The sequence below is a fragment of the Salmo salar genome, chromosome ssa02 (genome assembly GCF_905237065.1).
Source record: "Salmo salar chromosome ssa02, Ssal_v3.1, whole genome shotgun sequence".
Taxonomy (NCBI): domain Eukaryota; kingdom Metazoa; phylum Chordata; class Actinopteri; order Salmoniformes; family Salmonidae; genus Salmo; species Salmo salar.
This window is the reverse complement of record NC_059443.1, coordinates 70,877,439-70,889,829: the sequence shown is the minus strand read 5'-3', so window position 1 is coordinate 70,889,829 and position 12,391 is coordinate 70,877,439. Positions and strand designations below refer to the sequence as shown.

Genomic DNA, 12,391 nt, shown 5'->3' with positions numbered 1-12,391 from the left:
AGGGTAGGGGTTAGGGTTAGGGTTTAGGGTAAGGGTAGGGGTTAGGGTTAGGGTTAAGGTTAGGGGAGGGGGTAAGGGGAGGGGGTAAGGTTAGGGTAAGGGTAGGGGTTAGGGTTAGGGTAAGGGTAGGGGTTGTGGTTAGGGTAAGGGTAGGGGTTAGGGTTAGGGTTTAGGGTAAGGGTAGGGGTTAGGGTTAGGGTTAAGGTTAGGGGAGGGGTAAGGGTAGGGGTTAAGGTTAGGGTAAGGGTAGGGGTTAGGGTAAGGGTAAGGGTAGGGGTTAGGGTTAGGGTTTAGGGTAAGGGTAGGGGTTAGGGTTAAGGTTAGGGGAGGGTAAGGGTAGGGGTTAAGGTTAAGGTTAGGGTAAGGGTAGGGGTTAGAGTTAGGGTAAGGGTAGGGGTTAGGGTAAGGGTAAGGGTAGGGGTTAGGGTTAGGGTTTAGGGTAAGGGTAGGGGTTAGGGTTAGGGTTAAGGTTAGGGGAGGGGGTAAGGGTAGGGGTTAAGGTTAGGGTAAGGGTAGGGGTTAGGGTTAGGGTAAGGGTAGGGGTTGGGGTTAGGGTTAAGGTTAGGGGAGGGGTAAGGGTAGGGGTTAAGGTTAGGGTAAGGGTAGGGGTTAGGGTTAGGGTAAGGGTAGGGGTTAGGGTTAAGGTTAAGGTTATAGGGGAGGGGTAAGGGTAGGGGTTAAGGTTAGGGTTAGGTAAGGGTAGGGGTTAGGGTTAGGGTAAGGGTAGGGGTTGGGGTTAGGGTTAAGGTTAGGGGAGGGGGTAAGGGTAGGGGTTAAGGTTAGGGTAAGGGTAGGGGTTAGGGTTAGGGTAAGGGTAGGGGTTGGGGTTAGGGTTTAGGGTAGGGACATCAACAAGAATTCCTGATAGCACTGACCATGTAAGAAAGGCCTTGGGTTCGTCAGTTGTCCCTTTGACGTTTTTAACCATAGATTTCCAACAAAGGTGCCTAGGCTTTAGGTCAGCAGACAAACACAGTCTTGTAGCACACAGAGGGCAGATCTGGGTTTGGAACGCCGGTTGGTCAGGGATATAGGCCTAATAATAAACCCACAACCAATCACCACGCAGTGCTGAGTGACTGACAGTTAGGACAGTGAGTGACATCATCAATGTGGGCCCAGGGGCCGTGACAGATTTGTCATGACAACGAGCCAGGCTGCGTCCCTAATGTTACCCTATCCTGGTCAAAAGTAGTGCACTAAGGAATAGGGTCCCATTTAGGCTGCAGCCCCAGTATGAATACATACCCAATGAGACATATCATGCGAGCAGTCGCACCACGCTTCGCTCCACAGGTAATATTCCACTTCGCTACATTACAACGGCTTGATTTGTTTGATCTGAGCAATTCTTCTTAGCTAGCTACATAGCCGTCTTTGTATCAAAGATAATTGTGTAGTTTAGAGTAACTGAGTAATTATCGAGGCTAGCTATCTTCGTCCTCCTAACGTAGTCAACACTGCTAGCTGCTAGCTAGCTAGTCATCACCGTTAGCTAGCCAACTTCTACCGACTAGCAGCACCGCAGAAACTATTACATTACAACGCAACGACTTGATTAGTGTGGTGTTAGTGTTAGTTAGCCAGCTACATAGTTGTCTGTGCTGTCTCTGTATCTAAGATAATTGTGTAGTTTGAGTTTGAGTATTATCGAGGTGTGCTAGCCAGCCGCGACGCGGCGCCAGACTTACTCAACACACCTAGTCATCATTAACCCACTGCCAGCTAGCCATCCGTTACCGACTAGCAGCGCTGTAGTTACTAATACTAAACAACGGAACGATGTGACTAGTGCAGTGTTACCTAGCTAGCTACCTAGTTGTCTTTGTCATAACTTGATAATTGTTAATTGATAATTGTTAGCTAGCCAGCCATCGAGGTTAGCTAGCCAGCTATTTCCGTCCCCCGCGACGCCATTTTTCCTAACCTAGCCAACTATTACCGACGAGCAGCATTGTTGAAACTAAATACACTACAAGGAACGTCTTGATTAGTGTTATGTTAGCTAGCTAGCTACAAAGTTGCTTTGTATCATGACAAGGTGTAGTACTGAAACTACCGAGGTTACCTAGCCAGCTACACGTTCAAAGTCAACAACGCAGCCACTGCTAGCTAGCCTACTCCACCAGCCAGCAGTACTGTATCATTTTAGTCAATAACATTTTTGCAACGTAAGCTTAACTTCCTGAACATTCGAGACGTGTAGTCCACTTGTCACTCCAATCTCATTTGCATTAGCGTAGCCTCTTCTGTAGCTTGTCTACTATGTGTCTGCCTATCCCTGTTCTCTCTCCTCTGCACAGGCCATACAAACGCTCCACACCGCGTGGCCGCTGCCACTCTAACCTGGTGGTCCCAGCGCGCACGACCCACGTGGAGTTCCAGGTCTCCGGCAGCCTCTGGAACTGCCGGTCTGCGGCCAACAAGGCGGAGTTCATCTCAGCCTATGCTACCCTCCAGTCCCTAGACTTCCTGGCGCTGACGGAAACATGGATCACCACAGATAACACTGCTACTCCTACTGCTCTCTCCTCGTCTGACTACGTGTTCTCGCATACCCCTAGAGCATCGAGCCAGCGGGGTGGTGGCACTGGAATCCTCATCTCTCCCAAGTGGACATTCTCTCTTTCTCCTCTGACCCATCTGTCTATCTCCTCATTTGAATTCCATGCTGTCACAGTTACCAGCCCTTTCAAGCTTAACATCCTTATCATTTATCGCCCTCCAGGTTCCCTTGGAGAGTTCATCAATGAGCTTGACGCCTTGATAAGTTCCTTTCCTGAGGATGGCTCACCTCTCACAGTTCTGGGTGACTTTAACCTCCCCACGTCTACCTTCGACTCATTCCTCTCTGCCTCCTTCTTTCCACTCCTCTCCTCTTTCGACCTCACCCTCTCACCTTCCCCCCCTACTCACAAGGCAGGCAATACGCTTGACCTCATCTTTACTAGATGCTGTTCTTCCACTAATCTCATTGCAACTCCCCTCCAAGTCTCCGACCACTACCTTGTATCCTTTTCCCTCTCGCTCTCATCCAACACTTCTCACTCTCCCCTACTCGGATGGTATTGCGCCGTCCCAACCTTCGCTCTCTCTCTCCCGCTACTCTCTCCTCTTCCATCCTATCATCTCTTCCCTCTGCTCGAACCTTCTCCAACCTATCTCCTGATTCTGCCTCCTCAACCCTCCTCTCCTCCCCTCTCTGCATCCTTTGATCTCCTCTGTCCCCTATCCTCCAGGCCGGCTCGGTCCTCCCCTCCTGCTCCGTGGCTCGACGACTCACTGCGAGCTCACAGAACAGGGCTCCGGGCAGCCGAGCGGAAATGGAGGAAAACTCGCCTCCCTGCGGACCTGGCATCCTTTCACTCCCTCCTCTCTACATTTTCCTCTTCTGTCTCTGCTGCTAAAGCCACTTTCTACCACTCTAAACTCCAAGCATCTGCCTCTAACCCTAGGAAGCTCTTTGCTACCTTCTCCTCCCTCCTGAATCCTCCTCCCCCTCCCCCCTCCTCCCTCTCTGCGGATGACTTCGTCAACCATTTTGAAAAGAAGGTTGACGACATCCGATCCTCGTTTGCTAAGTCAAACGACACTGCTGGTCCTGCTCACACTGCCCTACCCTGTGCTTTGACCTCTTTCTCCCCTCTCTCTCCAGATGAAATCTCGCGTCTTGTGACGGCCGGCCGCCCAACAACCTGCCCACTTGACCCTATCCCCTCCTCTCTTCTCCAGACCATTTCCGGAGACCTTCTCCCCTACCTCACCTCGCTCATCAACGCATCCTTGACCGCTGGCTACGTCCCTTCCGTCTTCAAGAGAGCGAGAGTTGCACCCCTTCTGAAAAAAACCTACACTCGATCCCTCCGATGTCAACAACTACAGGCCAGTATCCCTTCTTTCCTTTCTCTCCAAAACTCTTGAACGCGCCGTGCTTGGCCAGCTCTCTTGCTATCTCTCTCAGAATTACCTTCTTGATCCTAATCAGTCAGGTTTCAAGACTGGGCATTCAACTGAGACTGCTCTTCTCTGTGTCACGGAGGCTCTCCGCACTGCTAAAGCTAACTCTCTCTCCTCTGCTCTCATCCTTCTAGACCTATCTGCTGCCTTTGATACCGTGAACCATCAGATCCTCCTCTCCACCCTCTCCGAGCTGGGCATCTCTGGCACCGCGCACGCTTGGATTGCGTCCTACCTGACAGGTCGCTCCTACCAGGTGGCGTGGCGAGAATCTGTCTCCGCACCACGTGCTCTCACCACTGGTGTCCCCCAGGGCTCTGTTCTTGGCCCACTCCTATTCTCGCTATACACCAAGTCACTTGGCTCTGTCATATCCTCACATGGTCTCTCATATCATTGCTATGCAGATGACACACAATTAATCTTCTCCTTTCCCCCTTCTGACAACCAGGTGGCGAATCGCATCTCTGCATGTCTGGCAGACATATCAGTGTGGATGACGGATCACCACCTCAAGCTGAACCTCGGCAAGACGGAGCTGCTCTTCCTCCCGGGGAAGGACTGCCCGTTCCATGATCTCGCCATCACGGTTGACAACTCCCTTGTGTCCTCCTCCCAGAGTGCTAAGAGCCTTGGCGTGACCCTGGACAACACCCTGTCGTTCTCCACCAACATCAAGGCGGTGACCCGATCCTGTAGGTTCATGCTCTACAACATTCGCAGAGTACGACCCTGCCTCACACAGGAAGCGGCGCAGGTCCTAATCCAGGCACTTGTCATCTCCCGTCTGGATTACTGCAACTCGCTGTTGGCTGGGCTCCCTGCCTGTGCCATTAAACCCCTACAACTCATCCAGAACGCCGCAGCCCGTCTGGTGTTCAACCTTCCCAAGTTCTCTCACGTCACCCCGCTCCTCCGCTCTCTCCACTGGCTTCCAGTCGAAGCTCGCATCCGCTACAAGACCATGGTGCTTGCCTACGGAGCTGTGAGGGGAACGGCACCTCCGTACCTTCAGGCTCTGATCAGGCCCTACACCCAAACAAGGGCACTGCGTTCATCCACCTCTGGCCTGCTCGCCTCCCTACCTCTGAGGAAGCACAGTTCCCGCTCAGCCCAGTCAAAACTGTTCGCTGCTCTGGCACCCCAATGGTGGAACAAGCTCCCTCACGACGCCAGGACAGCGGAGTCAATCACCACCTTCCGGAGACACCTGAAACCCCACCTCTTCAAGGAATACCTGGGATAGGATAAGGTAATCCTTCTAACCCCCCCTTAAAAGATTTAGATGCACTATTGTAAAGTGGTTGTTCCACTGGATATTATAGGTGAATGCACCAATTTGTAAGTCGCTCTGGATAAGAGCGTCTGCTAAATGACTAAAATGTAAAATGTAAATACCCTCTATAGTCCCTCTGGCAGGAGAGGCAGGAACCTCATGATGGTTAGATGGACACCTGTCCACACAGATCACTCTCACTGTGTGTGTGTGTGTGTGTGTGTGTGTGTGTGTGTGTGTGTGTGTGTGTGTGTGTGTGTGTGTGTGTGTGTGTGTGTGTGTGTGTGTGTGATGGGCGGATTTGATCTGCTAACCTGAGTCCCCCCAAACCTCCCACCCTCCCTTACCTCATCCCCCCCTCTCCCTCCATCCTTCTTCAAACTCCATCTGTTTGTAGTAGATTCCCTAGCAGAAGGAGGGGAGAGGAGAATGCACAGAGAGAGAGCCGAGCGAAGCAACAGCAGAGGAAAGGGAGAAGGGGGGGGTAGGAGAGAGGGGGAGGAAGAGGAGAGAGGGGCGAGAGGGAGAAGGGGGGTAGAGGATAGGGAGAAGGGGGGGTAGAGGAGAGGGAGGAGGGGGGTAGAGGAGAGGGAGAAGGGGGGGGTAGAGGAGAGAGAGAAGGGGGGTAGATGAGAGGGAGAAGGGGGGTAGAGGAGAGGGAGAAGGCGGGGTAGAGGAGAGGGAGAAGGGGGGGGTAGAGGAGAGGGAGAAGGGGGGGTAGAGGAGAGAGAGAAGGGGGGTAGAGGAGAGGGAGAAGGGGGGGTAGATGAGAGGGAGAAGGGGGGGTAGAGGAGAGGGAGAAGGCGGGGTAGAGGAGAGGGAGAAGGGGGGGTAGATGAGAGGGAGAAGGGGGGGGTAGAGGAGAGGGAGAAGGCGGGGTAGAGGAGAGGGAGAAGGGGGGGTAGAGGAGAGGGAGATGGGGGGGGTAGAGGAGAGAGAGAAGGGGGGTAGAGGAGAGGGAGAAGGGGGGTAGATGAGAGGGAGAAGGGGGGGTAGAGGAGAGGGAGAAGGGGGGGTAGAGGAGAGGGAGAAGGGGGGTAGACGAGAGGGAGAAGGGGGGGTAGAGGAGAGGGAGAAGAGATAGAAAAAGGATTATCTGCACCACAGAGTGTTTGTGCACTGTTTGAGGCTGTTATCACACACACACACACACCACACACACACACACACACACACCACACACACACACACACACCACACACATACACACACACCACACCCACACCACACACACACGTTTAGTACTGTACAATACCAGATATCTACAAAGTCTTAGAGTGATGGTATCAATCCCAAATTATAGAACTTTATTTATAGCTGCAAAATCAACACAAAGATGTATCACAAAAATCCTGGATTTTTCCATGTTAATCCATTTATCATTTATTCAATTTACAAAACTTGATAATATAACTTCTTAATAGCACTCACTTTAAGACACAAGCAAATAAACAGACAGTATTCTGACACAACACAACGGAACTGCAAACTGAGTTCTGAAATCGTCATGGAGATGGTCGGTAGGGTGTTTATGGGATTGATAACTTCCTGTCGTGCCTGACAACGGGACTAAGACACCCTGAGCCTGGATTAGACAATGCAGAAGAGGAGGATGAGACACAGTTAGAGAGGAGAGGAGGAAGAAAGGAGAGGAGGAAGAAAGGAGAGGAGAGGAGGAAGAAAGGAGAGGAGAGGAGGAAGAAAGGAGAGGAAGAAGAAAGGAGAGGAGAGGAGGAAGAAAGGAGAGGAGGAAGAAAGGAGAGGAGAGGAGGAAGAAAGGAGAGGAGAGGAGGAAGAAAGGAGAGGAGGAAGAAAGGAGAGGAGAGGAGGAAGAAAGGAGAGGAAGAAGAAAGGAGAGGAGAGGAGAGAGAGAGAGGAGAGGAGGAAAGGAGGAGAGGAGCGGAGAGGAAAGGAGGAGAGGAGAGGAGAGGAAAGGAGGGGAGGAGAGGAGAGGAGAGGAGAGGGGAGGAGGAAGAAAGAAGAGAGAGAGAGAGAGAGAGAGAGAGAGAGAGAGAGAGAGAGAGAGAGGGAGACAGTAAGAGAGAGACAGAGAGACAGAGAGACAGAGAGAGAGAGACAGTAAGAGAGAGAGAGAGAGGGACAGAGAGAGAGAGAGACAGAGAGACAGAGAGAGACAGAAGAGAGAGAGAGAGAGAGAGAGAGAGAGAGAGAGAGAGAGAGAGAGAGAGAGAGAGAGAGAGAGAGAGAGAGAGAGGGAGAGGGAGACAGTAAGAGACAGTGACAGAGAGACAGAGAGACAGAGAGAGAGAGACAGTAAGAGAGAGAGAGAGAGGGACAGAGAGAGAGAGAGACAGAGAGACAGAGAGAGATAGAAAGAGAGAGAGAGAGAGAGAGAGAGAGAGAGAGAGAGAGAGAGAGAGAGAGAGAGAGAGAGAGACAGAGAGAGAGACAGAGAGAGGGTGGGGGACTCAACGTAAATGTGCAGACCCCAGTGAGAGTGTGCTGAGCTGGTCAGATTCCATGCTGTTCCTCTCCTGGTTCTGCTGACAGAGAAGCCCCAACCAGCTGGCTGCTACAGAGGCCACACTCTCCCCTCACACCCCCGGGAGAGAGGGGGGGTTCTGGGGGTAGAGGGGCAGGGGAGGTGGCTGGTACTGGGGAAAGGGAGAGTGGAGTGTTTCATGGGTTGGAGAAGTAGAGCTCCTCTCTCCCATCTTCCACCCCAGACAGAGTGGTGGTAGTCTGGGCTGGAGGGGCAGGGAGTTGGGGAGGAGGCCAGCATAATAGGGATTTAGCTAGAGATGCCAATGATGTGGTCTGGCAGAGTGTGTCAGGCTAGTCAGAGGATGGGACAAGGAGAGGAGAGGGATTGTGTTAGTCAGTGATGTCATGTTTAGTGATGTCATCCATCCCCCATCATATCTAGAGTGGTGTGAGAGGGGTCAGTTACTGAGTGTCACCCTAATGGGGTGTCGTAGCAGGGTTAGCTGGCTGTTATGTGCATAAAGACTGAATAAGAATACTTTATATCTCAATGGTTACATGGTTGTGAGATATAAGCCCTTCATTAAAAGAGGGTGACACATTCATACAAGTAGGTGATGTACACTCAATCAAAAGCCTTACTGGCCTTGCACTGTTATAATCTCCACCCGGCACAGCCAGAAGAGGACTGGCCTCTCAGAGCCTGGTTCCTCTCTAGGTTTCTTCCTAGGTTCCTGCCTTTCTAGGGAGTTTTTCCTAGCCACCGTGCTTCTACATCTGCATTGCTTGCTGTTTGGGGTTTTAGGTGAAATAAATAAATAAAAAATTAGGCTGAGTTTCTGTATGAGCACTTTGTGACATCAGCTGATGTAAAAATGGCTTTATAAATACATTTGATTGATTGATTGATTGATTGATGAATAGTCGACGTCCCTTACTCTCTGACTCAACAGTTAGCTCTACCTACTCATCCTATTCTAGTCCTCACCAGTGGTTGGGGGTGGAAGACAAAGCATATTGTCTTTGTGTGAATGTTCACTTCTGGGTGTACAATAAAGTTTTATCCCATTCTATTCTGTTCGTATCATTCGGTTCCGCTTCGTTCCGTTCCGTTCTGTTCTACACCCGTGGTTGCTGGGTTACGAAACGTATCCGTTGTGAGTACACCAGGTCGGCGACGTACAGCGCCAGGTTGACGAAGCTAAACACCGCCACGACCACCTTACTGTCCCACGGACACCGGCCCCGCGGGCATGACGACGGGCGCTCTGGCGATCCGTACTTCCTGTCGAAGCAGAACACGGGCCAGACGACGGAGGCGCTGAGGTAGAGAAGAACCGCCAAGAGCGTGTAAACAACAACAAACCGGTCGAACGGTAACTTCAAACACCCGGTGCGACCGGACACGGTCAATATAACCACGACGGTCGTCATGGCGAAGCAGACGGCGTAGACGACCACGCAGTAAATCGTCGCTACGTGACGAGAATACTCGGTCCCGTTCGCCAGCGCTCCGAAGAGAATGCACGCCACGAAGCCCTGGACGACCTTGAGGAGGCCGGAGACGGTTGCCATGTAGCCCACGACCCGGCCTGGTTTGGCCCGTGAGAGGATCACCTCGGCGCCGTAGGCCAGGGAGCCGGCGATGGAGCAGACAGTGACGGCGATGCGGAAGTTCCGGACCTCACAGCCTGCGTAGGGGCACTCCGCTCTGACAAAGTAGACTGGGTAAACCACCGAGGCTGTCACATACCTGGAGGAAGAGGAGCAGAAGAGGAGAGGAGAAGGAGAGGAGAGGGATTGTGTTAGTCAGCGATGTCATGTTTAGTGATGTCATGTCAGTGATGTCACGGTTAGTCAGTGATGTCATGGTTAGTCAGTGAAAGGCTATCCCATGTCTACTTCATGACATAATAATGTATGTCTAACACTTGTTTGTCTCATTTTGATGATGTTATGCATACATGATGACGTGTAACGATGATTATGGTGAGGTCATACGTACATGAGAGTCGCCAGGGCGGCGAATGCCACCGTCAGGTTATCCCAGGAGATGGGCAGACAGGCGTGGAGACGGGTGGCGTCCAGGAAGAACATCACAGTCGTCATGCCGAAGCACGCGCACCACACCGCCATGCAGAACACGCCGTACGACCCACCGCTGTAGCCCGCACTGTGGCTCACCATGGCAACCACCGAGCAGCCCAGGGCCAGCTGGGAGAGGCGGGCGGCGCCAAGCGAGGAGAAGACCGCCGCCTTGTTGAGGTACTGACCCCCCTGAGGGTTCATAGTCAGGAGTCAGGGTTCAGAGGTCAGGGGTCAGAGGTCAAGGGTTAGAGGTCAGAGGTGAGAGTTTGTGGGGTAAGGGGGTGTCTGTCCAATACTGGAGTAGGATGAAGTGGAAAACGTGACAACACAAAGCAAGTCTTGAATGTATCGACTCGTGAACCAGGTGTGTTTGTGTGTGAGCATGCGTGGTTGCTTCTCGCTCTGCTGTTTGTGCCGGGACGCTAGGGACTCTGGGTATTTTCTGGGTCTCTATTTATGTGTCGGTGACTCACGGTATGTCACGAAGAAAACACGTCAAAACGCAGCCGTCCCTCGTGGGTGAAACTCTCTGGATCACACGTGTATAGAGAAGCTTGGTCCACTGTGCACACACATCACAAGGACACACTCTTGTGTAGGCAGAATATCTTCCTGAGTCCATATATTTCTTGTGTCCATATATATTTCTTCAGTCCTCTGATATATATTTGAATCCTTAGAAGATCGACACATATATGTATTTCTTGAGTCTTTGAATGCTGGATATTCATAAAATCCAGTATTTACATCCAACTGCTGAATTCAAAAAAGCCGGCCAACCTTTTCCTCTTTTGAGGACACTTTCAGTCTCTGTCAGAGCTTTTCTTCACTTGGACGGTACAGTACAGTATAAATTCTCAATCCCAGTATGTGATATCATGTAATAATCCAATATAATCCGGTCCAGTCAACTTGTCTGTCTTCCGATGGTCAAGCTTGAAGTCCTTAGGTCCACGACCACACTTTGGCTCTCTGTGTGTCTGTCTGTTGCAGTACACACTCTCACTGACAACCAAGCCATGTGGCCCAAAAACCACCTCTCTCTCTCTCTCTTTCTCTGTCTGTCTGTCTGTCTGTCTGTCTGTCTGTCTGTCTGTCTGTCTGTCTGTCTGTCTGTCTGTCTGTCTGTCTGTCTGTCTGTCTGTCTGTCTGTCTGTCTGTCTGTCTGTCTGTCTGTCTGTCTGTCTGTCTGTCTCGTCTGTCTCTCTCTCTCTCTCTCTCTCTCTCTCTCTCTCGCTCTCTCTGAGGAGACATGGAGGTGGTCAGTCAGTCAGTCAGTCAGAGAAAGTTATTTAAATACAAGGGTTGGGCCGATGGATGTGTGTGTGAGGGGGGTATGTGTGTGTGTGTGGTAAAGCATGCAGACACGTTCCAGACTTCAAGGAATGGAGAGAGATGACCAAGCTGGATATAAATAGAGAGACACATTCTACAAAGACATGAGGAGAGAGAGAGAGAGAGAGAGAGAGAGAGAGAGAGAGAGAGAGAGACAGAGGGAGAGAGAGAGAGAGACAGAGGGAGTGACAGCGAGAGAGAGAGACAGAGGGAGAGAGAGACAGAGAGAGAGAGAGACAGAGAGAGAGAGAGAGAGAGAGAGGTCACATGAACTTCATAGAATATTGTTACTTTTTCTTAGTAAGTACTCTAATGACTGATCCCCAGCTTGATATTGACCTATTCATTATTACTATCCATTATTACTATTCATTATTACTATCCATTGTTGCTATTCATTATTACTATCTATTATTACTATTGATTATTACTATTCATTATTACAATTCATTGTTACTATCCATTATTACTATTCATTATTACTATCCATTATTACTATCCATTATTGCTATTCATTATTACCATTCATTATCACTATTCATTATCACTATCCATTATTACTATCCATGATTACTATCCATTATTACTATTCATTTTTACTATCCATTATCACTATTCATTATTACTATCCATTATTACTAATGATTAATATTTATTATTACCATTCATTATTACTATCCATTATTACCATTCATTATTACTATCCATTATCACCATTCATTATTACTATCCATTATTACTATCCATTACTACTATCCATTATTACCATTCATTATTACTATTCATTATCACTATTCATTATTACTATTCATTATTACTATCCATAGTGAAACATGAATGACATATCCTCTCATTCACTGGTAAACACTGTCACCTAGAGGAGACCAGTCTAACTGCAGTCACGTTGTAGTCACATTGCAGTCATGTCCCAAATGGAACCATACTTCTATATACTACAGGGCACGACTTTTGACCAGAACACTATGAAACCCTGTGACCGTCTGTCACCAGAACCAAGGAGGTTTCTACTGAGTGACCCCATCGTGACAACAGCTCTTCACTCTCATGCCAGGGAAGGTATGTGTGTGTGTGTGTGTGTGTGTGTGTGTGTGTGTGTGTGTGTGTGTGTGTGTGTGTGTGTGTGTGTGTGTGTGTGTGTGTGTGTGTGTGTGTGTGTGTGTGTGTGTGTGTGTGTGTCAGAGAAGGTGTTGAGGCTGGAGTAGTTTGGACAGTGGAATGGGGTTTCCTTTGGAAAAACCTCATCCCTTTACCCCCTAGTAGACTGCCTGA

General features: G+C 50.1%; 1 protein-coding gene across 1 annotated transcript; it reads right to left on the bottom strand.

Annotated features, from left to right (window-relative positions):
* Window positions 1-8,458: 8,458 nt before the first annotated feature.
* Window positions 8,459-10,874, bottom strand: LOC106564347 (myeloid-associated differentiation marker-like protein 2). Its single transcript, XM_014130403.2, has 2 exons — window positions 9,684-10,874; window positions 8,459-9,431 (listed from the first exon to the last, which is right to left on the bottom strand). The coding sequence occupies exons 1-2, from the start codon at window positions 9,965-9,967 to the stop codon at window positions 8,798-8,800; spliced, it is 918 nt and encodes a 305-aa protein (XP_013985878.1). The 5' UTR covers window positions 9,968-10,874; the 3' UTR covers window positions 8,459-8,797.
* Window positions 10,875-12,391: the final 1,517 nt, after the last annotated feature.

Excerpts from the sequence above, each read along its gene's own strand:
- LOC106564347 (XM_014130403.2), bottom strand. The coding sequence starts at position 9,967 with ATGAACCCTCAGGGGGGTCAGTACCTCAACAAGGCGGCGGTCTTCTCC. Across the intron at positions 9,432-9,683 it reads GCCGCCCTGGCGACTCTCAT|GTATGTGACAGCCTCGGTGG; the intron begins GTACGTATGACC and ends CTCTTCCTCCAG.